Source organism: Sceloporus occidentalis, unplaced genomic scaffold, assembly GCF_023333645.1.
Source record: "Sceloporus occidentalis isolate IW3139 unplaced genomic scaffold, rSceOcc1.0.p SCAF_5, whole genome shotgun sequence".
In the NCBI taxonomy this organism is placed as follows: domain Eukaryota; kingdom Metazoa; phylum Chordata; class Lepidosauria; order Squamata; family Phrynosomatidae; genus Sceloporus; species Sceloporus occidentalis.
In genome coordinates this window covers 92,074,629-92,102,213 of record NW_028316985.1, presented here as the reverse complement: position 1 = coordinate 92,102,213, position 27,585 = coordinate 92,074,629, and the positions used below count along the sequence as shown (strand labels likewise).

Below are 27,585 nucleotides of genomic sequence, written 5' to 3'. Positions count from 1 at the left end.
TCTCACTTTTGCCTTGGAGTAGGCTAAACAACTGTTGAGCTCAAGGCCTTGGTGTTTGTTGTGTAACTTTGAGAAGTAGTCTTACACTGCCAGATCCTTGTTCATCTTTCTGTGAAGTAATAAATGTGTTTTCTGAAGTGCAGGACAGATTGGGAAATATTTATTTCTATATTTTCGAGACCAGTTACTTACTTTTTGACAGCTTTCAATAAATTCATCTATGGTAACTACACCATCCTTATTCTTGTCCATTTTCTGCCAGAGAAGAAACATTTGCTTAAGTGATGTTTACTTCTGTTAATACCACTGTTTTTAACAGCTTAAAACAAGTATGTAGAAACAGTAGCTTTATGCCAAATATAGAAGCTACTTTTTCAACTAATAACTCCATTACTCCCAGACTTACCGGCATCTTGTACAGTCAGACCTTCTTATACACGGATTTTTTATACATGGATTCAAGCATACACGGTTTGAAAATGTTCCAAAAAAGTATAAATTTACCTTGATGTTCCATTTTTTTTATTAGGGACACCATTTTGCTATGTCATTATACTTAATGGGACTTGAGCGTACACGGATTTTGTTATACACGGGGGATCTTGGAACCAAACCCCAGCGTATAACAAGGATCCACTGTATTTCCATTGGCAAGCCAGCAATATCTATATCAAATTTTTGTACCCGATTTCATAAAGTGTAGCCAAGAAGTGCTGTAATTCTCACAATGCAAAACATCAAAGTGATGTTTCTAAGGGCACCTTTTTTCCTACCATATACTATCCAAGTCTACCTGGAAAAATGTTTCCACGTGTTGTCTTGGGGCATCTTCTTTGACAACAGGATATGTGCATTTCCCCATCATATCATATATAGCTTTCATAATATCCAGCATTTCCTATTGGGAGAAAGAAGTGTTAAAATGAGCCGAAAAATCTGCAGTGGAAAAACATGAACATGTTTCAAGGTTTACTTTTGCAGGTTCTACCAACTTAGAGCTGAAAACCTTTCAGACTATTGTGGTTGAATGAAACTCCTGTCAGCTCCAACCATCACAGCCCAAGTGCTAGGAATAGTGGGAGTTGTAGTCCAACAGTTGGTACATAGGTTTGAGTTAGCTGTTGAGGCTTGATTAAGTCAGGGTAAGCAGTTTGTTCTGCCCCAAATGTTGGAATGCTGCTCCCATCATCCATCATGCAATGCTGCCTAGGGCTAATGTGAGTTGCAGTCCAAGTGCATCTGAAGGACCAAAAGGTGCTAGTCTCTGGATTAAATAAACAGTTACTAATCAACATTCAGTGAGCTTCTGTAACCTTCTTCTCTTGCCATTGACTGCTTTTTGAACTAGAACCAATTTTCAAGAGCAAACATACTGTTGCTTCTCAATAAGGCAAATATTTACTAATCTACAAAAATTAGACACTACTCTCCTCTGAACTGCGGGTGTGTTTTAAAATCAGAGAAGTGACACCAGGAGGAGAACTCCCATTATCTGGGTGTTCAATAGGTTATCTAAAAGTTAGAGTACTACAGTGCATTGGTGGACTAACATTTTTGTATTATAGATATGTGATTTTTCAGATAGAAAAACCCTAAATACTGTATATACTCATGTATAAATCTAGAAATTTAGGTTAAAAAATCGACCCCAAAAAAACCTGAGATGACTTATCCATGGGTCAATGTAAGTATACTGTATTGTTATTTAAAAGAAGAACTCGTTCCCTGGTGAAAAGCAGGAGTATAATCTGTCCTGGAAGCACTGAGCCCCTCTATTCTCTCATTCATTCAGCCTTAAGAATAAGCACAAAGAGTTATGTCTGCTGGAAATTTGTAAGTTCTTTGACATTGTTTTGCTTTGCTTCATCCTTTAGATCCTTTGCTATATGCCCCTACATTTTACCCTCAACTTACCCATGGGTCATAGTAAAATCCATAGTTTTGACCCCAAAACTTGCCCTTGACTTATACATGAGGTCGACTTATAGTTGAGTATATACGGTATGTAAAAAAAAATGAGAAAGGAGAAAGTTTATCCTTCAAACCGTAGGACCAATTTAAGCAAGCCAGAGCCTAGGTTTTTTTTTTTTTAAAATCCTCATTGGACCCTAGTGCAGATCCAAGAAATCACTACAAATAGTCCCCAAAAGAATGGAGTGAGTGTACACAGATGTGACAATAAATGGCAAAACCAAATAAGCAATATAATGAGAACCCATGCTTCTTTAGAGCCCTATGAGGCATCTGCTCAAATAGGAAAGAGTCCAGTTTAGCCCTATCACAAATGAAGCAATTTGAAATTGCACCTAGGTATATCCTGCCATGGTTGTTGCAGATGGAAGTATCCAACACTAACCCCCTCCATATGTCGCCTACCTCCCTGCTGCCTGGAAACCCCTCACATGGCCGTTTAGTGAGAGTGGGAAGGTGGCTGGCGAGGCAGCATCAAGCTACATTTCTGAAACCAGAAGCATGAAGAAACAGGCATTCTTTGGGGGGATGGGACAAGATCTGGGAGACTGGTGTCATCTTCACCTGCCCAGCAGCAGAAAGGTGGCTGGAGACTCCTCCGGAAGGCATCCAGGCAGTAGGGTGGCAGTCATGGGGAGAGGAAGACCAAGTATAGCCATATTTGGGTGTCCTGTATGCTCTGCCGTGTAAATGCAAAAGCTCAACTGGAGCTTTTAAATTGCAGTGAGTGAGACTGACTCCTTACCTCTTTAGTTATATAGCCGTCCTTATTTATATCATACAAATTAAAAGCCCAGTTGAGCTTTTCCTGCACTGTCCCTCGGAGTAAAATTGAAAGGCCCATAACAAAATCCTGGAAGAAGAAAAAGAAACAAAGGATTATGGTCTTTAAAAATTACAATTAACATCAGAACAATACTCCATTTTTATGGTTAAGAGAGAATGCTAGCCTTACCTCCTACCCTTTCAGTAAAGAACTGAAGTACTCAAGATGACAATATAGCATTCAGTACCTACAGATAAACACACACTTCATTCTCTTTTGGAAATCAGCAGGGTTTCAACAAGCTCTGTAAGTAGCTACTCTTATCTATATCAGATTTGTTGGAATAAAAGGAACAATAAAGTGCCCAGCTTTAGTTGGATCACACTCATAGCATTTACACATAAATAATGGAACTCCCAATGAGATTACTTCAGCATAAGTGGCTCAAGGATTACAGCTATTACAAACTAAAACCTCTCTCAGGCGTATTTGGTGGGAACAAGAGAGAGTGCCTTCTCAGTGGCTGCTCCCAAGCTTTGCTGCCATCCCTACTATCTTTCCGACGCCAGGTAAAAACATTTTTGTGCAGTCAGGCCTTTTAAGCTGATAAGGACTAGGTTTTTAATGCTGTGCTATATAACTTTTAATGGTTTGTATTTTTACCATGGTATATTTTAATTTATAACTGTTTTAACTCTTAACATCGTTTAATTGTTTTTAAAATTGTATATTTAATTATTGTTGTACCGTTTTTAAAGTGTATTGCTTTATACTTGTTCTCCACCTAGAGTCCATATTGGGAGACAGGTGGGATATAAGAAAAGAAAATAATAAATAAGTAAAATTAAACAAAATGCCAAAGCAACTAAGTTGTTGCCCCGATCTCTCAGCCTGACTGTTAAAGTATTACTGCTTTTATTACAGAGCGCTGCTAGGGATAATATGTATAATTAGTGCCAAGTTGTTGTGAGACACTGTGGGATTATTTCTACTGATGATCAAACTAAAATAGAATAGATGGCATATATGATTTTGTATGAGATGGTAATCTTTTCCTCCACTTTTGCTTTAGCTTATGAATAAAAAACTCAATTAATTCAGTAATATAAAAGTCTGAGCCCAAGAGAAATCAAAGTGATCAGAAGGTTACAGGGAATTTACATCTCTTATCTCACTGCTAGTATAACTTAATTACATGGACCAATTAAAAGGGTCAGCAGCTTTTCTGAAGAGTTAGGGTGAGTCAAAGAGAGGTGCAAAACCAAATAAGAACAGCTTTACTTTTGTACCGTTCTGTTTGAATCACCCTGTATGTAGACATGTAAATTTAACAGCCATGCTCTGGCCAGTCTTGGAATAGTTTAGTCAGGTGCCTATGGAAAAGTTCAACTTATACAGTGGACCCTTGTTATACGCTGGGGTTTGGTTCCAAGATCCCCCGTGTATAACAAAATCCGTGTATGCTCAAGTCCCATTAAATATAATGTCATAGCAAAATGGTGTCCCTTATAAAAAATGGAAAATCAAGGTAAATTTATACTTTTTTGGAACATTTTCAAACCGTGTATGCTTGAATCCATGTATAAAAAATCCGTGTATAAGAAGGGCCGACTGTACATACTATACATAGGGATATAAGAAGCTATGGAACAGAAGATACAGGTACAAAAACCTCAGGTATGCTCCATCGGTAACTGAAACTAAATAATAAAACAGATGGGCAAAATAAAGCGGTTTCAAGCTGTTTTGAAGGCAGAGCGGTTAGATGACATACGCCTCCAAAGCGGCTGGTAAGCAGACTAAAGCTGTGCTCCGTGGCTAAAAACTGGAGCAAAAATAAGCTGCGATGGTTCGACTCAGGGCAGAAAATGTGCATTTTCACAGTTCATATGAACAGCCTGGTGCCAGTGCAGGCCTGCAGCAAAGCAAAGAAATGAAAGTGTGACAACTCCAAAGGATGTAATGACAACATACACAAAATAGACAGTCCAACAGGGGGCATGGGATGAAGGGGTCATGTATGGGGTCCTCCATGATTGTGCTTTGCCAATGTATCGCTCACACACCAATGTACCGATCAAAGGGGTGGCCATGCAGTGGGATGGCATCTGGGCAAATGTGGGAGATACATGGAGGTCACAGGTGGTGTGTTTGTGAATTGAAGTGCATGTACAGTGGAGAGGCAACAAAAAAGATCAGCCAGTGCAGTCAGCCCATGCTTATTCAGCCCTCCTTGGAAGTGGGCTGTGCAGGCAGCGGGGTCTCAACCTGCTTTTGGAAAAAGCAGGATCAAGTCGCTTTTTCCTGTCCATCTGCTTCAGCCCTAAGAGTTTAGAGAGAAGGCAAGTACAGGCACAGCAAAAAGCAACTTATGTGCTTTCATGCAGAGCATTTTATACATTATGTGGCAGACCAATTTGTCCCTTGCTATGTTTAGAGGATTCTTTTTGATGAATTGCAATGTTTTATGAAGCAGAGATTTAGACCCATTATATTTTAATGTATCAATGTCTTAAAGGACTCCACTCAACAACAATTTAAGTTGGTACACTAATAAGGCTGCATATGAAAACAGTCTGTTGTTGCAAATACATTAGCTCTCCTCCATGAATTTGCTTTTGCAGATTCATACTCCTTTCTGAAATCTCTTCCTCTTTGCATAATATTGTTTAGAAACACTCAAGTATCCTTTGAGCTACATGAAAAAGATGGCAAACAATGTACTCCTTTAGCTTTTGCTCTAGACATGAGAAAGCGGGAGTGGGAAGTCTGCAAACTAGTACAGGAATGATTAAGAGGATATGTTCATAAACTCCAGTACTACCATGCTTTCTTTCTTTCAGCTGCTTTTGCCAGTTAGAAGTTAGAAAGAAAAAAATGCTATACACAAATGGTGCAAATGAGAGCCTTCGTCGTTCTGTTCTGCAATACTCCAAGCTTTCCCAAAGCTGTTTTGACACAAGACTCCATTTCAAAGGAGGCAGGGATAGGACTAAAAACTGCCTATGATAAAACAGTCTTCCAGTATAAACCCATTATGCTCTATGAAAATTGGTTCCCTATGAAACAAATGAGTAAGCAACATTTTAACCAAATAAAGTACCAAAAGGCAAACATCAGCTGTATTATTTTCTGTAAGGTTAACACATCTGACCTAATTGTGATATTGGAGGGAAATAGGCAAGAATTACTGTATTTGTTCTCCCCGACATCACAACAAAATTACATATCCTAAGAATACATACCAAAAGAAATACATTCTGCTGGTGTCAAAAAGGCTTTTATGTAGGTAAGTGACCTTAACAGAGTTAAAGGGATACTCAGCCCATGGTCAATAAAAGGTTTAGAATTCCAACTTGGGTTATTACTGCAGGCAGGAATTGTCCTTACATTGTAAACAAACTGTGGCCTGTTACAGACTGCCAAAATAAAGGTGCTTCGGGTCTCTTTGGAGGTATGCTATTTAAATGATGCATAGGTCCTAAGAGTCCAGAAGTCGCGCCAAAGCCACACTCCATTCCTAAGCACTGGAGTGCAGCTTTGGTGCAGCTTCCGGATTCTTAGGACCCATGCATCATTTAAACAGCATACCTCCAAAGAGACCCGAAGCACCTTTATTTTGGCAGTCTGTAACAGGCCTAACTTTCATGGCAAAGTCTACTATTCACTAAGTCTTATTCCCACAGTCATTAACTCTCTATCAAAAGAAAAATTAAATGCATTAAAAGAAAAATTTACTGCATTAATCCAATATCAGGGTCAAAAGTACCCAAGAACAATATACAAAATTCTTGGTGGATGCTATTCATCATAACATCATTTGGAAGTCAGACCAAACATACAAAATTAAAACAAGTCAACCTGGTAGCCAGCCTTAATTTTAAAAGCGGGGAACACAATCCAACTGAGCATGTAGTTTTGTATTTTAAATATACTTAAATCTTCACCATCATCCTCAGCCAGAGTAACATGGAGTTTCCACCTTGTTGCCTTGATGGAAAACATGTTGGGGTGGTGGAATAAGCACCATTTGGTGGTAGCAAAGAACAATCTGTCCTCAAGTAAAAATAATAAAAAGTGATTCTACATATGTGGATGGCAGTTTTAACAACAATAACAGTGACCATGATGATACAAAAAAGTTCCAATTAGCAATGAGGCCATGGTAGCCAAGGTGCAAACACTGAACATACTTACTTCTCACCTACTCCTTCTTGGGGACTACCTTGGGCTACAATGCATTGCCCTGCTACTCCAGTCTCCAGCTCCCAAATGCACCACTAACATACATTTAGCATAATTACCACTGTTCCATAAATATAACAGTAACAAATGCTACAACTATTTTAACAGGACAGAAAACCATTAGATGAAGCACAGTTTTGCTCTAAATTCTCTGTCACTGCATTAAGTGAAATGATGAAACATGTCCTTTGTCACTGCATCAAAGTGATATTCAGCTGCACTGCAGAGTACTCTAGACAACAGCTTGGAAAAGTTATACTTTTTAAATTAAAACTCCCCAAATCCCCCAACCTACATGTTTGCTAGTCATAGTAACTGAGAGAGTCTAGGAGCTGTGCTCAGAAAGTGCCTTTTCCAAGCTCTGATGTTGGCCTTTCATTCCAACTATGGTTGACTATCAAATCAATGGAAAATTGGGAAGCCAACCCTTATATGATTACCACCAATTCAATGGGACAACTCTAGTTGTGGCTGATAATAAGAATCAAATCACTGACTCTAGATACTGTTTGTGGAAGGAAGAAAGTGATTTGTGTATTTGAAAACAGGGAAAATGGAACGTACCGATTATGTTCTGTAGACATAACAAGTAACTAATAACTTTGTGTGGTCACTTATGACTTTGATGTATTGGTCTACAGTTTCTTCAGTCATTCCAACAGGATAATAATTCAGGGGGAAAAGCCTCTGAAATCTCAAAAGGTGAAGGAGTCACACAACTGAAAGAATAAAGAGGCTGATGGATTGAATGAATGAATTTATTTTGGTCACAAACCAGAGATAGTAAAGAGAATGAAACCAGTGTTTATTATTTTTACACAGGGATTTTGAAAGGGATTTGATCCTACATTGTCAACAGAGGGTTAAACATGAGTAGCAGCTGCTTCTTTGGGAACAGTATGATGGAATAAAGGAGTTCTTTGGGAGATGAAGGAAGGGAAGGTGAAAGAGGAAGCGCGCCTAGTTAATGATGAGACCCTCTTCTCCCCCTTTCCTCTAATTGAATATTTTTCTCATTATAGTAAAGCTCTTTTTATCCTTTCCAAAATTGATTGTAATTCATCTGGGAATGATGATTGCATAGTGGAATAAAGAGAGGACTAGAATTTAATAAACTAGGATATGTCAAATAAAAGAATTTGGGGTTTTTATTACAATATTAAAAATGTTTTTGTTTTTATATTCAGTAAAATAATGATGATTTTAGAGTTTTTCCAGACATCGCTGTTATGTGCTTTCAACATGCAATCATGCTTTGAAAACAGTATTATTGTTGCTTTATGCAGATCTATATTTACTATGATTTGGGGATATTTTGTTTGCTGTCGTGCAAGCAAATATTGGAGTCATATCGCCTTTATAGAGATAAAACAAAGGAGATTCTGAGTAAACATGAAGAAATACCTCATGGTCAGCGTTGTTTGACAGGAGCATACAACCTCAGAAAGTGGTGGACTAAGACTCCGTGAGATGTTTTTAAACATAGGTTGAGTGTGTCAATGATGCTTTGACTATGGATTCCATATCTGGCAGGACTCTTGAGGTCCCTTCCAGCACTAGAGGTCTATGATTGTAAGATCAATGAAACTGAACTGATTTGGCTTGATTTAACTTAGGAGCTGCTGGGAACTATCATTAGATGTTTCCGATGAATGGCTGACATCATTTCTGATTGAAAGGTCTGTGACAGGTACTTTTGGTTCATCAGAGAAGTGTTGTAGAGTATAAAAGCGCCAGTAAAGAGGTGTTTGTAATAACCTACTCAAGGGATGGTGGGAGAATAAATGCTAGTAGCACGAAAAGCATGTGAGGAAAGTGCCAATATAGGACACCTGCTGCTGCATAACAAATCTAATGATTATGACTATGATTTCTGATTTTCTTTGCTATCTGCGAAACAGAGGCAAAATGAATTCAAGCTGGGCCACAGCTAACAAAATGAACTCCAACAGGAAGAAATGTAAGGTACTGCACTTAGGGCGGAAAAATGAAATGCACAGATATAGGATGGGGGACACCTGGCTTAAGGAGACAACATGTGAAAGGGATCTCGGAGTCCAAGTAGACCACAAGTTGAACATGAGTCAACAGTGCGATGCAGCAGCTAACAAGGCCAATGCGATTTTAGGCTGCATCAATAGAAGCATAGTGTCTAGATCAAGGGAAGTAATAGTGCCACTCTATTCTGCTCTGGTCAGGCCCCACCTAGAATATTGTGTCCAATTCTGGGTGCCACAATTCAAAAAGGACATTGAGAAACTGGAGCGTGTCCAAAGGAGGGCGACTAAAATGGTGAAGGGTCTGGAAACCATGCCCTATGAGGAATGTCTTAGGGAGCTGGGTATGTTTAGCCTGGAGAAAAGAAGGTTAAGAGGTGATATGATAGCCCTGTTTAAATATTTGAAGGGATGTCATACTGAGGAGGGAGCAAGCTTGTTTTCTGCTGCTCCAGAGACTAGGACCTGGAGCAATGGATGCAAGCTGCAGGGAAAGAGATTCCACCTCAACATTAGGAGGAACCTCCTGACAGTAAGGGCTGTTCAACAGTGGAACAGCGGAGTGTAGTGGAGTCTCCTTTGGAGGTCTTTAAGCAGAGGCTGGATGGCCATCTGTCAGGGATGCTTTGATTTGGATTTCCTGCATGGCAGGGGGTTGGACTGGATGGCCCTTGCGGTCTCTTCCAACTCTATGATTCTATGAAATATCCTGTATAAAGCAACATAATAAATAACAATAAGATAATAAAATTTTATTTATATCCCGCCTCTCTGTCACTGACAATCGAGGCGGCTTATAAGGTTAAAAATTACATACAAAATCCCATCCCAGTATCCCACCCTCCCCTAAAACATCAAATTAAACCATTGACAATTTAAAACATACATTAAAATGTACAGAGTGAGTGTATGGCTATAGCAAAATTCAGAGGGGTGATAAGTTCGGATTGGTGACTGGGTTTTCTGTTCAGGAAAGGCCTGCCAGAAGAGATCAGTCTTGACAGCCTTTTTGAAGCTGTCTCAACTGGTAATGTGACAGATCTCTTCCGGCAGGCCATTTCATAATCTGGGAGCGGCTGAAGAAAAGGTCCTCTGGGTGGTAGCAGTCAGCCTGGTTTTTATAGGCTGCAATAAATTCCTCCCAGAGGACCTGAGTGTGCGGGGTGAATTGTACAGAAGGAGGCAGTCCCAAAGATAGGTTGAACCCAAGCCATTTAGGGCTTTAAAGGAAGTAACTAACTTTGTACTGTGTCCAGAAACCAATGGGCAGCCAGTGGAGCGATTTTAAAATAGGTGTTATATGATCGCTTCTGGTTTTACCAGTAACCAACCTAGCTGTCATGATCTGTACTAACTGAGGTTTCCAAACTAAGCACAAGGGTAGCCCCATGCAGAATGCATTCCAGAAGTCGAGGTTATCAGTGCATGAGGCACAGTTTTCAGGGTCCCCTGTTCCAGGAAAGGATGCATCTGGCGTATCAGCCAGATCTGATAACAAGTGCTCCTGACCGTCGCATTTACCTGATTTGTTATCTGAAGCGACGAGTCTAGGAGCACCTCCAGACTGCAAACCCAGTCCTTTGAGGGGAGTGTGATCCCATCTAGGACCGGTTGATGTATCTCATTACCTGGATTAGGGGCCCTACTGCGAGAACCTCTGTTTTGTCTGGATTCAGTTTTAGTCTGCTTTTCCTCATCCAGCAATGTGTTAATCCTAATTATTTCTACCAGTCATGGCTATTCCAAGACACTCTGCTGCCTGAAACAAGGGACAAAACAACATTCTCATCCCTTTTCTGTGTACAAAAAAAATAACAGTACTGCCAACTGAGTTTCACTCTGATACTGGAGACAGAATCACATCCTCTGCTACATCTGAGTACAGCAAGACAGGAGATGACATCACTCTGTTCTCCAACAAAGGGCAAGAGGCTTAAGAGAAACAGCCAGGCAATGGTGCTACTCTTCATTTGCTGTCTGAGGTAGTTGCATTAGGAAGTTGTTTTAAAGCCAAGCCCTGTTACCCAGTAACTACTAAAGTCTGTTCACATTTTGCAAAGAGAGGCCTAAATTCTGTTGTGAATCCTAACTGGAATAGACCGAATCAATTTAATTCATCTAGGTTAAGTTTCCATTCAATAACTGATTGAACAGATATGTTCTAGTTGTGAATTACCAACAGGATGTCGGCCATAGATTCATAGCATCATAATAATTTCAGTCACTACCTTCATAAATGGGATGGTTGGTCAATGGGCCTGTTGAACACACACACACACACACACACATATATGAAATTACAGTTTATAAAGTGAAAACAAATCAATGTTCCCAGCCACATAATCAATCGATCAGTCAATCCCATCAGTCAAGTACTCTAACAATTCTTCTATGATTTGTGAAAAGATCCACCTAGATATTAAGAGGAATGCATATTCTCTATGCGTAACCAGTTTCCCATCCCATAATGGGATTTCCTCAGAGATACCTATCTCAGCAATTTGACTTGTAAATTAAGCCTCTGTTTGCATTTCATTGTCCAATATCAAAGTAATACACTGAATGCAAAATACAGTAAATGAGAAAAACGGCATGTTAACATTAAACAGAGATTGTTCTGAAACACAGTTGACAAGATCAGAAACAGACTTACCTCAAAACTTACACATCCATTATGATCTGTGTCAAATGCATTGAAGAGAAAATGTGCGTATGTTGTGGAATCTGCAGTGCAAACAAGGATTATACTTAATAACATTTTAATGTGTTTATCTGTGTTGCTGCAGATATTTTTTCTTCCACTACCCCCAATTATTTTTTTTATATTTAGAATAAATATTATACCATCCCAGCTGGCTTTCACATATTTTCATTTATGATCTAGATCAGTGGTCTTGAAACCTTTTCGGGCTACTGCCCCCTTTCCTCTTGGGCAACAATCCTAGCACCCTGTGGGCATATATTTTTTTTAGGTCTACTGTTCTACTGCAAATTCAAAACAGCCAATCTCAGTCGCTGCTCCCTTTGCACCCAGTCACCTTAGGAGCAGCAACTGTTTTAATGAACTTGTTTTTAAACTGGTTTGAAACAAATGGAATTGTGTTTTCAGCACACATAGCTAGGACAGAGATGCGTCCTCATCATCATTTTAAAAAACGAAGGGTGCAAAATACATGTGATCTAGATAGAGATCTAGGTTCAAAATGAGGAATAATTCTGTATTTAATATTTATCTTTTAAGTGAAAATAAGGAATACTTTTTGCTTCCTAAAATCAAATATTTTGGTACCTGCCTCTTTGGCATTTATTTCTTGCATCTCGGTGTGGTATAGTGGTTAGAGCACTGGGCTATGAACAACAAAACTAGGAATGGCATTAGTCAGACTACTGACACTGAAAAGACTCAAAAGTTTTTAAACTGCAAAAATCAATGCAGGCAATTGCAAACTTTGCCTGAGCTACCTTTTATAGTGACCTTTCATACTTTCTAGATAATGCCTGTGGTTTTACTGTCTGTAGTCAGTAAAATATCCAAAGCAGGGAAGACTCATGTGATTAAATATAAGCTGAAAGGTGAAGCCCTTAAGCTTTTAATTATATCTACTTAATGCTATTTCTCTCTCACTAAGTCTGGAATAGAAATCAGTGCAGAGAGATTTGAAATGTGGCTTCTTCATAGTGACACTTAAAAGACCTTTGGACAGGTGGCATCAGGAACCAACACAGACCTCTAATATATTTGAGAGAGGCTCAGACCATACAAAGTAAGAGGCCTGACTCCTCCGTTTTCACCCAGGGCATTAGCATATACATAGTGGTTACACATTTCACATCCCACTTGAACATAGTTCATACAGACAGCCCAGTCAGATGTTATTGGAAGAACACAATGACATAAAACAAAACAAAAATAGGGCTGGTTTAGCCACTGGTTTAGACATATTCATGTACTAAATGCCTGTCAATGGTAATTTCCCAGGAGGATAGAAAAATGGCTCCATATTTAAAGACAATGGCTGGAATTCAAGTAGGAACATCCCTACTCTAGATGGGAATAGATACTGGATTAAGGCCAATGGCTGCTAGTTCTGATGGCTACATGACATCTCCAGTATCGTACTTTTGAATACTAGCTGCTGTGGAACACAAGTGATAGCTATTGTATTTAAAAACTATTGCACTCATGTCCTGCTTATAGACTTCCCATGACATCTGAGTGACCACTGTGTGGACACAAAGGAGAAGAGGAACAACAATGAGCAAACGTTAAGTGCAGTTGTTCCTAATAATTTTTTCATTGCTTAATTGTATCTATAGCAAAGAAGGCAAGACAAGGAAAAGATTTTGTCATTAGCCAGCTTATCAAGATTTATGTATAACTACTGTATATACTCGACTACAGGTCAACCTCATGTATACGTCGAGGGCAGGTTTTGGGGCCAGAATTATGGATTTTGATATGACCCATGGATAAGTCGAGGGTAAAACTTAGGGGCATGTAATGAAGCATGTAAAGGACAAAGCTAAGGAAAACAATCTCAAAGAACTTACAAAATTCCAGCAGAGATAACTATTTGTGCTTGTACTAAAGGCTGGATGGATGAGAGAGTAGAAGGGGGGCAAAGTTTCCAGGGAAGATCAAACGCTTGCCTTTCACCAGTGGATGTTTTGTGTGTGTGTGATTTGAAGTACAGTACTTACATTGACCCATGGATAAGTCGACTCAGGTTTTTGGGGTCAATTTTTAACCTAAATTCTAGAGTTATACATGAGTATAAACAGTAGCTCCATTCAATGCAGGCAATTAATGAGGCTGGCCAGAAATGTAAGCGGTGTTGAACAATCACTGTGTTTGAACACCACTCTCTAAATGGTGGTGGAAAATACTGATTTTTAGACCGCTCCTCCTCAGCAGATTTACCAAAGCTTAACCCTGAGCATCTTCCCAGAAGATTCCAGGATCCTAGATTCTAGCTGCTTAAACTGGCCTTTGGGTCTCATGTTTATCTCAGGAAAAAATGTGAAGAAATGCACGTGTGTGTATGTTGGTTTTGTTATTGCCTTGAGCCTTTGGGATGAGGTTGGCTACAACACCACACAAACAAAGAAATTGCAGATAGTGCAAGTATCATAAGCATCTGTTGGTAGTAGAAGATATGCTCCCTCTTCAATTAAAGCCGGAAACTGCGGTCCACGCAATTCAGGATAAGAGGCTTAATTAACTAGAACAACCACCTGTTTAAGCCAGATTTTAGAGCAATTACAAGCAATTGGTTGTGCCTGCAAACAAGACTAATCATCGGTGGAGTACTTACCTCCCTGTGGGAAGAACTGAGAGTAAATCTCTTTGAAAGTCTCTTCATTAACAACCCCACTGGGACATTCCTAAAGGAAGTCACAAAGAATACATATGAATAACACACCCTTGCATGCTCTGTGTCAAGGAGGCTCTGATTCAATAAGGATTTCAAATAAACAAAAGAAAAAAGATTCTCTGTTAATAAGGCCATGGCCTGCTTAACACCATTTTTTTCCAGAAGCAAAGAAGAGAAATCCAAGTCTGCCTACTCCTGCTTTTCTTGTGCAGTCACTAAGGGCAATGTGAGCCTCATTTTTATATGCCTGAAAATATATCTTGTGCATTAAAAGTCTTGTGCTACTGACCCATTTCTACATTCAACAAAGTGAAACCATTAGTTTAAGTCACCCACTCTTCTCAGCTACTGCCTTTTGGAGCATCATTCCTGCAGATGAAATTTTTTGCTCAAGCAAGTGTTTAGAACCAAAAGCTTTTAACAATAAAGCTCCAGGGTTTTATTGTTCTTAATCTGCATTGTATTACGCAACTTTTAAAATCTTTTTAGTGTATGTTTTTAATATAATTAATAGTTTACTTTTGTTTTAATGTTGACTTTTTAATGTTTTCAATTGTAGTCTTTTTAACACGTAAGCCACCTTGAGTCCCTATGTTCACAAGAAAAGGCAGAATATAAATAAAGTTAAGAGGAATGAGCTGGGAAGTGGGTCCTGGGCCCTGCTGCAAAACCGCTTGAAGTTTCCTCCCCATCCCATTTTCCTTCTACATCACATCTTTTTGCATTATATGCCTACATGCAGGAAGAGTCTAATGTTTATTGACTGCATGTCAACTTTTCTGGGAGCCTTTTTTGGGGGCTGAAAAGTGAGATAAAAACATTTTCCATAAATAAATTCTCATCATCCCCAGCTAGCATGGCCAAGATGGTAGGAGTTGTAGTCCAACAACTGGAGCTAACTTATTTTGTGTTCCTTGTAACACAATTAACTCTCCTCTACAATGAGAACTCAGAATGACAGTACACACAGGATTTGAAGGGCTGTACATTTAGTATCCGATAAATTACACCACCTAGTTTGAAATTTAATTTTCCAATCTAGTAATGTCTCTCCAGATCACCTTCTCAAAGGTAAAAATGTTGCTATTGGTAGCATCATTTTGATTTCTCCATGCATTTTCAAGAATCTCAGAAAAGTCCATATGCTACACGATAATAACTCCTTTAATGGTAATGGTTCAAGGGTTGTGGAGCATGTTCAGGATACTATTTAAACTCTCATGTTTGCACTGCAGTTTAATTACTCTGCATTAAGGAAACTCGAAATATGCAGAACACACTATCAAGTGCCATGAACCCCTCAAATACTGTATATCAGAACTGAATTTTATAGATACATTTATAAAACAATTTTCTAAGTGAAAGACGAGCAACTGTTCAACTGCTATACTCATTTTCAAGGAAAGGGAGGCAGCATTTGTACAGGATAATGACCAAGCCTGTACCACTTGCTCTAAGTGGAGTGCATGCCATTTCCATTCAAAATTATTCAATTATTTATGTGAAATTAATTGATAATCAATACACCTGGGTCCAACTCTACATTTTATCATTCTTTCCTCAGCTATTTGCTTTAGTGCCATCTTGCAGGCAGAAATAGGATCAGTTTGTTTTGAAGATATGATGTCTGGATTGAACAGCTCCAAGTGTATCTTGGAGTATATCTTGGAGCTGGTCAATACAAACATATCAAAGCGTGGTTAAACAGAAGCTGGCATCTGCTTTAGGTTGCAGTCAACCAGTATACTATAACCAGAAACCATGGGTTGAAGTTAGATGGCAAGTTATCCTTTGATACCGTCAGGTCCGGCAAAATTAAGCAAGTTGAGAATTTCAGACTTGAATCAGTTAAAACTCAGCAAACCTTTATTCAATAACTATAGGTCCACAACAGAGATAGTCATTGTGAGAATTAATAGCAAACATTAACACTGTTTAATTAAACACACACACATAATTTGTAAATTATGAGTAGGTTTACCACTCCATAGTTATACACTCAAAACAACACCGGTCCTCTCTTTTCCTGTACCATCTGTTAACCTCAGGATTAGATTTTTATATAATTTTAGCAAAAATAAAGTAAAAAGATAAATTGAATGTATTATATATTATACATTATACACTATGTTCCTTCCACCCTCAAGAGGTTGTTTACTCCTTTACTGTTTAACCAATTTGACAGTGCAGGATCACACCCTTTGCAAGTGCCAGACTTCAACCAATCCCTGTTACACTTCCATTTTTTCCCATTATAGAGATTTTGCCACACAATCTACACTGAAGTAAATTCATAACTTCAAAAAAACTTTATATAATAGGTATTTGGGCTGTTGCCCTGAGTTTGCAAGACTTCAATAGGGCTGTTGAGGACTAGGACTATTGCAGGTCTCTCATTCATAGGTCACCATAAACTGAAGCAGACCTGAAGGCAATTAACAACAACAAAGTGGTTTTGACCACAGTAGTGTTGCTCCCATCATATGTAACTCAAAGATAGGATTAATCTACTGACTGAAACTTGCATCTTCTACAAATAAATATTTAAGCACTTGCACTCTGGATCTGTGGTTGTTTAATTCAACACCAACAAAGTGGGGCAATATTTGCTAAGTTTATCAACAAATAGTTGACGTTAATTCAAAAGTTTGGCTCTTTGAAGCCTGTTCATTTTCAGCCTGCACAGTGTATCTGTGAGGAATTATGTGAAGTATATAATATTATATGAGGAATTCTACACCAATGTGTTTGATGAGTATTCAACTGTAGTTGTTTTAGTGATTATATATATGTTAGTACCATTATTCAGCTGGTTTTAACTGATACAGTGGGCTCACCATCTCAGCAGGATAGCAATTCACCTGCCTGCAGATCACCCCACATATTATTCAGTGGCAGTACTTGCATATGAACATACTGGCTCAGACTTGTGTTTATCATCTCCCATTGAATAATATGGGGCTTGAGTATCCATGCTTTTCCCCTTCTGCCAAACTGAACTGCCACAGATGGGAAAGGGCCACTGTACTTCAGGCTGAAACTGCTGGGAAGAATGAGCACATAGAACAGTGGTTCTCAATCTTCCTAATTCTGCAATCCTTTAATACAGTTCCTCGTGTTACAGTGACTCCCAACCATTTTCCTAAGGCCATTGGAAATATGGGTTTTTTGATGGTCTTAGGCAACCCCTGTGAAAGGGTCATTCAAACCCCAAAGGGGTTGCGACCCACAGGTTGAGAACTGCTGAGATAGAAAGAATGAGAAAGCCGAAGATATAAAGGACCATTGATGAAGCCACTATCAAAACACTTCTGGCCTTTGTTCTAATGTTTCATTGCTTATATCAATGGCCATTAAGATGCATTCACATCTATGGATTATGTATTTAATACCGATTATTGACTGTTTATGTGGACTGTACTGCAAAATTACCTTTTAAGAGTGTGTGTGCATGTTGGTTTGTTACATATCAGTTCTATGAGTCAAGTCCTGCTTTTCCCTTTCTCTTCTCTTGTCATACTGATTAAGTATCCAATTCACTTAATTCCATTAGAATTCCATTAGAGAAAAATATGCACAGATCTTAGTAATAAAATATCTTTTCAGCCACAATAATTTCACCAAAATTTTGCACCTGAGAGAAAGGTTTGTGAGGGCAAATGAAGAGTATTTATTTCTTTAACTGAACTAATTTGCTGCTTTGGATGAGCACTGTGAGGCCCAATTCATTATGTCAAGCACCCAAAGGTCCTCAGATGGAAGGAATTATAAACGATTCAGACTGTTAAAATGTTGTAAGGCTACAGTCCTGACTTATTTTCTTATGATTTTTTTTTAGGCTAAAGCCTGGAAATACTAATACTAATAATAATTGTTGCTGATATCATCCCCCTAGCATGTGCAAGAGTACACATTATATATGAGTATGTACTGATAATGAATCACTGGATTTTCTCCTGTGTCCTCTATTTATCTGTGTTTGATTCAATTATGCTGCATGCAATTGTTTTAAAAACTTCAGTTATATAAAGCTATCTGAAGGAAGTGCCAGGAACCCCTGTTCAGTTTAAGCCACCTCATGTTCCCTGGCTTAATGGTCAGGAGCCCCACATCCACACACCCCACTGCCGCCACATTCAGCTTGCTGCCTGAGGAGCTGCAACACCAGCCCTTCCCTCTGACATTGCATTGGATCCAGTCTTGCTGCTTCTTTCCCACTCCCGTGGCCCCTCGACAAGGAGTACCACTCCTCCATGCTTGCCTCTGCTATAGGCTCTCTGCACATGCTCAGAGGCACAGTGAGCCAAGCATGATACTGGTCGCTGGAAGAATAGCGGAGGGGTGGATCAGGGATTGATGTAAGAAAGGACTCACCACATTCATTGCCACCAGTACCTCTCAAAGCCTGGCTACAGGTAGTCTCCCCCTTTCTTTCCGCTCACAGGAGGGGGACAAGAAGTGAGAGGCAGTGCCAGGTCCAGGCTGGCAGTGCTCCTCTTTCAGCTGCCCCCATCTCCACTGGAACCTGAAGCCACCTGCTGCTGTGGCCCAACCTGCTCACCGGCTGGTTGATTTGTGCCGCCACCTCCCACTTGCCAGCCTCTGTGCCAGGCTGCCACTGGACCATCTGTGCAGCCCCCCTGGACTTTGTGTTCGCTAATAACTATGAAAAGTCAAAGACGGTATAAGGATCAAGCATAGATGACAGATCTATGAGCATCATCTTGAACAGGATCCACTTTAGATACCAGGCAGTAATTTCCCACTTATCAAGCACCCAGAGAAGACAAATAAAATTCATTATGGGGAATGCTCAGAGAAGTGTAAGGTTATTGCTTCGTTTTTGTTTGTTTTTTAACACTAGCAGCACATTCCCCTCAGCATGGTAGGTTTTTAGATCCCAGAAATTGTACAGCTTGCAAATTCATGCTTATGGGAGCTATGCCCCCTTTAATTCATACAAATCAAATTTGAGACCCACATTGGGAATCTTGACCTGTGTGCCAAATATAATCTTGTGCCTGGATTCAGGACAAATCTCTGTAGAGTCTTGTGCTTGAATTCACAAGACGGATTTCTAGCTGAGCCTAGTTTTTCTCCTTCTGGGATTAGCCCCAATGACCTTAACTGACACCTTTTGGTCCAAATGGGAAAGAACACTGCTAATGAAAATATAAAATCTTGGATTCACTCCTAGGGCCCTTCTGGCTCATGCACTTACTAAACCCACCATCCAACAAAGAATTTGTGATATAGAATTGCAAAACTATTTAAGTCTGGTGATACCATACCCTGATTTCAGGAATAATGGAAAGATATTGGTGCCTTGAAATTACTTAGTAAAGTTGTCTGTTCCCAAATTCAAGACAGCATTTATAGTAGGTAGATTTAATGTTCCATCACTTGTGTTTCTGGAGATTGTGGAGTGTCGCTTATAAAAAGTGCTTGCACAGAGGGAGAAGTGGAAACAACCATGCTTTATTACATTTTTCTTCTTATCAAAAAATCCAATTAACCTTTCGTATACCAATTCCAGGGGAAATCCCCTGAATCCCCTGGATCTAATAATTTTATTTATTTATGATTTGTCAGATCAGAATTCCACGGTTACAGTTAAAATGCCTAGCGTTTATGCAGCTGCTATTATTTCCATATATCAATGACAATGCAACAATATCTTACTATTGTTTTTCTATTTTATTCTGTTGTATTTTATCACACTTTTACTTTATGCTGTACTGAATTCTGTACCTTTTAAGAAGCATTTTGTCTTTTCATAGAATCACAGAATGAAACATAGAGTTGGAAGAGACCTCAAGTCCAACCCCCTGCCATGCAAGAAGACACAATCAAAGGACCCCTGAAAGATGGCCATCCCGCCTCTGTTTAAAAACCTCCAAAGCTCTTAGTGCCAGGAAGTTCTTCCTTATGTTGAGGTGGAATTGCTTTTCCTCTAGATTGAATCCATTGCTATGGGTCTTATTCTTTGGAGCTGCAGAAAACAAGCTTGCTCCATCCTCAATATGATACCCTTACAAATATTTATGCAGAACTATCATATCACTGCTTAACTGTATCTTCTCCAGGCTCAGCTCCCTAAGTCTCTCTTCATCAGACATGGTTTCCCTTCACCATTTTGGCTGCCCTCCTCTGGATACGCTTCAGCCTGTCAAGATCCTTTTTGAATTGTGGTGTCCAGAACTGCACACAGTATTCCAGGTGAGGCCAGACAAAAGCAGAATACAGTGTCACTATTACTTCCCGTGATCTTGATTCTAGACACTATATTTCTATTGATGCAGTCTAGAATTGCATTGGCCTTTTTAGATGCCACATTACACTGTTGACTCATGTTCAACTTATGGTCTATTTGGACTCTTTGATCTCTTTCACATATAGTCGCGTTCAGTCAGGTGTCCCCTAGTCCCCCATTCCATTTTTCCGCCCTAAGTGCAGTGCCTTACATTTCTCTGCGTTGAAAATCACTTTGTTATTTTTGGTCCAGCTTTCTAATCTATTCAGGTCATTTTGAATTTTGATTCTTTCTCTGGGGTATTTGCTACTCCTCCCAGTTTGGTGTCAACTGCAAATTTGATAAGCATGGCCTATTTTCTTCCATCCAAGTCATTGATAAAGATGTTGAATACCACTGGGCCCAAGACAGAACACTGGCACACCATTAGTCACTTCTCTCCATGATGAAGAGAAGCCATTGCTGAGCACCCTTTGAGTTTGGCCAGTGAACCAATTACAAATCCCGCTATCCACCTTTTATATATGCTGTAATCAAACTCTGAATTCAAACGAGTGATAACACTTTTTTTGGCAACCTTTTAAGGTAAAGAAAGTTTATTAAACAGCTGAATAGCTGTAAATAACCAGCAAACCATCTAACTTAAACAAGAATCTCAAGAACACCACTGAATTGGAACTCTGTAAGGTTTTTATTCTTTTAATGCTTGCTTACTCCTCCAGCAGGGAGGTGATGAGGGCATTCTAAGGAACAGCAAGGGAGGCAGGAGCAGCAATTAAGCCTAATGTAGCAGAACCAAGAGTTCCAAGAGGCTGTAGTAAATCTGCTGCTATGAATACTTTAGCATTGACACAAGGCACATCTAGGTGGGTGCGGGCAAGAGACTGTACTCCTGGCCTACAGTTGCTTCTGGAACATTTTCTTCACTCTCATCCCACCAGCAGGAACTGCAATATTATGCTCGTTGATTAGATAAATTGCTTGTTGTTCCAAAAGGTTAGCTGCTGTTTCTTGTACTAACCCCAAATACTAGATCACTAGGAAACACAGGCCAGAGATGAGGTATCCATTCTAGAGACCATAGTTTTGTATATAATGAGTGAACATTTTATTTGTATATCTAAATTATGATTTATGAGTTGGCTGCAAATTGGGATGTCAATCCATGTTCACACCTCCCATCTATTCATCCCATACATGCATGTAATAACTTTCACTTTTCCATACATTTCATTGACCAATTTACCACAAATCCTCCTTCTATCTCTACCTATGATCCACACATATTCATATGCATGCACCTAAAGCAGGCAGCTTGTTTCATGTCTCTTAAAACTGCATGTACTCAAGAGATCTCTTGAAGGCAAAATGTATTCACTCATCAGTGAATGCCTAGTGAGATCAAAGTACTGCAGCCACAGTAAAGCTTCAGGCCTTCAGGCTGTTCGTCTGGCCCTCATATAACTCCAGTCTATGAGACGTGAACTATAGAAACTAAGCAGTTAAATATCTGTGACCCTCTCAGCTGAACAAAGCTCATTGGGCAGTGCTGGTTCCAGGATTTTGAGGGCCTTCACACATGGACCTTCAGTGACCCCACCTAGCCTGAACAAGCTAAATATACAAACTGTGATGTGGCTCTCATGTGTGCATATGATCTTCTTGAGTAACCTGTGCAAAGTGGAAATGATATTACTGAATTCTTAAAGCAATTACTGCATTTACTTCTTCCATACTTTGGAGGATACCCAGCCACTCACTTTTGAGGTTCTTGACAATCCTTCTCTTTGTGTTTTCTGCAGCTTAAGGCTGGTGTCAAAAGCAGGTGGGTTATCAGCCTATGACTGGTTGCAATGCATGGTTCCTGAACTGCAATCTTTGAACATCTTAAGTTTTCATGGTCAGATTTTACTTTTTCTCATGGTCAGATTTTACTTGTGTGACCCTGTGCAATTTTCAGAATCACCAGACATAAAGCAGTCCTGTCTGCGTAGATGTGATTGACCATAGCATGTAATTTCTCCAACAAAACAATACAGTCATCCCTCTGTAGCACAGATTTTGTATACACTGATTCAAGCACCCATTGTTTGAATACATTAAAATGCATAAATTCCAAAAAGCAAACCTTCTTTTTGCCATTTTATATAAGGTACCCCATTTTACTCTACTGTTGTATTTAATGGGACTTGAGCATCCACAGATTTTGTTATTCACAGGGTGTTCTGAAACCAAACCCCAGCAGATACCAAGGGCCCACTGAAATCTGAAAATTCACTGCAGTGAAATGCAGCAATTTATTGAAATTTATTTATTTTCTACTGTCAGTTTTGTAAAACGTAAAGATTTTTTTCCGTCTCAAGGAATCTCTAAGCTCTATAATGATGAAATGTGTCTATGCAGACAGGACTGCTTTATGTCTGGTGATTCTGAAAATTGCACAGGCTCACACATTCACTCTTCCCAGTGAGACATCCAATTTTCTATTCCCCTTTGTTTTAGCCACATGTAAGAAAAACTATAATTGCTGCTAATGGAAGGACTGTCTCCAAACCATAGCTTTAAACCATGATTTGAAGTGAGTATGCTAATCCTTGTTTGGAACTATTTCTTCAGTCAGCAGTAACTGTAACTTGTCTGATTTACATTTCACAGTGAATCATGTTTTTGTTCAAACCAGGAAACTGAAGAGAATTCCACAAATGAAGTTGTCATGAAAAGAGCATAGCAAGTATGCATATTCCCAGTACTATTTCATGTCTTAACTGAAATTTGTGAGGGGTTTCATTCGAGATGCTGTACTCCCTGCCTGAACTTTTCAAGGAGAGAATATGTTATAATATTCCAGCAGAATAGAAATGCAATCAAGATAACAGATATAGCAGAGAGAATGCCAAACGGAAAAAAAAATCTACCAAAGCTTGATGCTAAGACATGTAGGAAGGACATCAAGAAAATTCCAGTGAGTGAATCCTCAGCAATGTTCTTGCTTTAAAAAAAAAAAATTCTACCACATTTCTTCATGTGAAATTCATGCAGCCATTCAGATTACTTCTCAGAAAACTTTTCTTCATGCGCTCCATTACTTCTTCCAGGTGCGCCAAGGCTTCTTCTGGCACAGGCTTCCAGCATATGCTGGAAACCATGGCATGCCCACGTATGATGCGGGCACACTCTACTCCAAATCACCATGATGTCATGTTGCCTTTATATTTTGACATGGAGAGGCGCTCCAAGCTCTATGTTGCCTTACTAATCTTATGTAATTCTTTGATTTAGCATTAAAAATTTATTTGCATACCATTGTGTTAAATCTTGTCGACTTCTTGGGCACAAGTGTGCACTTTACTCTAGGAACAGAGGAAAGAAAAATGAGTTTGATTCAATTTACTCATTACTCCATTTTCCACATGGGAAAAGGAAGATGTGGGAGCCGGGAATGTGTGTGTAGGAGCTGGGAGCTCTTGCTTGGCTAAACTTCAATCTTTGTTTAGATGTTCTTTTGCCCTGCGAAATTAAGAGATGCCCCCTCCCCATTCCGCACCTCCACATTTCATCTTCTCCTCTTAGAAAGGAGCAACTCCTGGGAAATGTGCTCTTACAAGCTCACACACACAATTGCTGTCTTCCTATCCTGTTTTTTCAAAGCCAATCAGAGACTTCTTACATCTCCCCAAAGACACTAGTAAGCTTAAATTGAGGAAATCTTTTGGTGTCGGTGACTGAACTTGGAGGACTTCTTTGGACCAGAGAGCACCTTGAAGGAATAGTAGAATGTCAATGAGCCACCTTTCTCAACAGCCCATGCACAAGACATTGTCTAAGGAATGGTGGTCTTTGGAGTTCAGTGTAACATTGTGTCACCAGCATAGGGAACCTCAGGAGCAGTATAACAGGGTTATCCTAAACACAAAGATTGGCAGCATCTAGAACTTGGAGTTTTACTGCTAACACAAATCGGTGTCAATGACCAGCAAATCTGAAGTCTGAAAGGTAGATATTAGTACTGAAGGCAAAACATCATATAGATGTAAGATGGATGGATACATGGCTATGGATGGATGGATGGATGGATGGATGGATGGACGGACGGATGGATATATGGCTGTACATACTTGTTGATGGATGAGAAAAAATAGCACCAGTCTTCTTTCTTATCCTTTTTTCTATTTGTAGCCGTAGTTTTCTTCCAAAGGGCTTCCAAAGTGTCCTGATTGTGAACTAGGTGTTTAGAATGATCTCTCTTGCAATATCAGGATGGGCAGTGAAGGATGTTGCTTTAGAATGGAGGCTGTTCTCAGTACTGAATAACTCAGTCCTACTGTCAGTATCAAAATAAATGGGAGTTGCAGCAGATGTCTAAGCCATGGAGAGTTCCTATAAAAACATGGCCCACAAGGGACACTTGCAGAATGAAACTGATGCAGTATGCACAGGCCAGTCCTGAAACACTTGAATCACTGTCTTCAGGATCTGTTTCCAAGAATCCAGTCAAAAGCAAAGCTGCCACTTTTGAAGCCTCTTATGGTAAAACAGCCTCAAGAGACAGGACAGGTTTACACTTCAGGTCCTCATCTAAACAAAAAAGCTGTTTGTATCTCCAACACAGGAGATACAAAGACTAAGCAGGGCCTTTGAAGCTAAACACCCTTCAGGCTGAAGCCATCATGGGAGTCAAAGCCAAAATGAGGCAGGAAAAACAGCAAATAGCAGAAGACAGAGAAAGATAAAAGGAGATGGACCTGACAACAAACAGAATAAAACAAAACAATATTCAGCACTCAAATCCTTAAGAAAAGGGGAGAACATTCCTCTCAGTGCTGCTCATATGCGGGTCCAAAAGAACTGAGAGGCAATTGCTGAGTTTGGCCAGGGCAGGCGCACTGGAGAAGGGGGCAAATTCTGCTGAGCTCTAGAATGCTTGGACTTGTGCCTCTGCACAGATGCAAGATTCATAAGTGTAATCACTGAGACCATGAATAAGAATTTGCTTTCTGTGCCATTAAACCACTGGTTCTCCTATCCCTACATTGGGTGTCTTTTCTAGTCCTAATTTGTGATGCTGGGGATTGAACCTGGGAACACAAAGCACATACTTTACCACTGAACAAAAAGGAAATACTTTTTTCCTTAATACTGTACATAATTAAGCACATGCTTAACTCTCCCACTAAAATCAATGGACTAAATCAATACTGTTTGGACTGCAGCCTATATACATTGTGCAAATTGTCATTAGAATAAATGGGCAATTCTCAAGTCCCAGTCAATATTTATTATTTTCAATGGTTAATTTTCATGATTATTATCCTAGTCAAGATAGGGTTAGCCAACTTCACATTCTGAAACATAATCCAGACAATCTTTTAAGATGGCATGCAGCCATGGGCCAACTGCAGTATCTCTAACCACAACAAGGAAATTCTAATTGAAGTTCCAGTGCTATCATATTTGAATCCTGGGTGTTGTAGAGTTCACAAAAGTTTTGAAATTGGACGGCAGGAATATGTGCAATCATCCATTAGCATGATAGATCACTGGGAGGTACATTTCCAAAAACTGCTGCAATGTAAAACATGCATGTGTGTTATAATGTAAAATTTAGCATTGGGAATTGGAAACACTGCAGTTAGAAGATACAGTCACCCTGTGCCATATGCGGGCTTCTCTTTTGTGGCTTTCAGCTTATGCTGAAGCTGTGAGAGAATTAAATGAATCGTGTGCATGCCATGCCATGCCACGCTGCACCATGCCATGTGCATACGCCCCATTGTTTTCAATGGGGTGTGAGCACATGTGGCTTTCCCCTTATGCAGGGGGGTCCAGAACAGATCCCCTGCATAAGGGAAGGGCTGACTATAGATTTAAATGAGTGTTCAACTCCATATGGACTCTTCCCTCTTCAGCTTGCACATTCAGTCATTATCTGCTTTTTCAGAGGTTCTAGTAAACAAGTTATAATATCACCAAATAGACTATACATGTATGACAGCACAGGTTTCAGTCTTCCAGTCACAGCTACTTACAGCATATAGGATAGGTCACTGTACTGCAGCAACTGGATGAAAGTTACAGTGAGTGTACTAGTAAAAGTCATGGAGTTTAATTTGTATGGAAGGGCCCTAATGATTTCACTAACTTCTTTGGGAGAAGGAAATTCACAGCACGAAAGCTCCCCCCTCATTTTTTTTTTTAAATTATGAGAACTGTATCATTGAGCAAAAGAAAAAGAAAACCTGCATGCCAAGTGCATGCTTGATCATCTGGGCAATTTACTGTGAAGTGCCACTTGTACAAGGCATGCCACAGAGCCATTGGTTTGAAAGGTTAATGACTTCAGCAATCACAGTTTCATTTTGCAGTAAAGTAGAGATGACAAGAAGCCCGTTACAAAATGGAGTTCTCCCACTGTGATGGCAGCTTGGCGATGATTCATCAGCCGTAGTACTGAAGACTGGGAAGCTGAAAAACACTGGGATAGCCTTAAAAGCCTAGCGAGATGGGGACCTATTAAATCTATTTTCCAATTACAAAGTAAAACCCTTTTTAAAAATTTCCAAATTACTCAGCTTTGGCATTACTCAGCTCCAGTATATTTCCTTTTAGTAGCTATTTATTTATCACGTAATTTGGCTCTGTTCACCAACTCTTCATTGATTTTTATTCTTCTTTTGCTTAATCCCTGCCTTGTAAATTATAACTTATAAATGTATATACTATATCACAAATCATTACGTATCCAGGGCTCATCCCCTACATATTGCTCAAAAATATTTTTTTTTCCTTAAAGTCCTCAATTAATGGTATCCAAAAATGGTTGTGAGTAGGCTTAGTTTAAGCAACAAACCATGGTTTCATGCTGTGAAACAAAGTCCTGTGACAAACTTTGATGTGATACCATGCAGGAATCTGAAGTAACATGCTGTGCTTGGATTTACTATTATAGTAAGACATTACAAATAAAATGCTCTCCAAAAA

The 27,585-nt window shown here is 39.4% G+C and overlaps 1 protein-coding gene across 10 annotated transcripts in view; it reads right to left on the bottom strand.

The window, feature by feature from the left end:
* The window catches only part of KCNIP4 (potassium voltage-gated channel interacting protein 4), a 434,206-nt gene that overhangs the window by 2,551 nt on the left and 404,070 nt on the right, over positions 1-27,585 (bottom strand). For all 10 annotated transcript variants that reach the window (XM_089524731.1, XM_089524726.1, XM_089524736.1 and 7 more), the window contains 5 exons: positions 14,295-14,364; positions 11,633-11,703; positions 2,717-2,824; positions 794-898; positions 193-255 (listed from right to left, as the gene is read on the bottom strand). In XM_089524731.1, the coding sequence (XP_089380857.1) occupies positions 193-255; positions 794-898; positions 2,717-2,824; positions 11,633-11,703; positions 14,295-14,364 (417 nt within the window). The remainder of the gene's footprint in view (positions 1-192; positions 256-793; positions 899-2,716; positions 2,825-11,632; positions 11,704-14,294; positions 14,365-27,585) is intronic.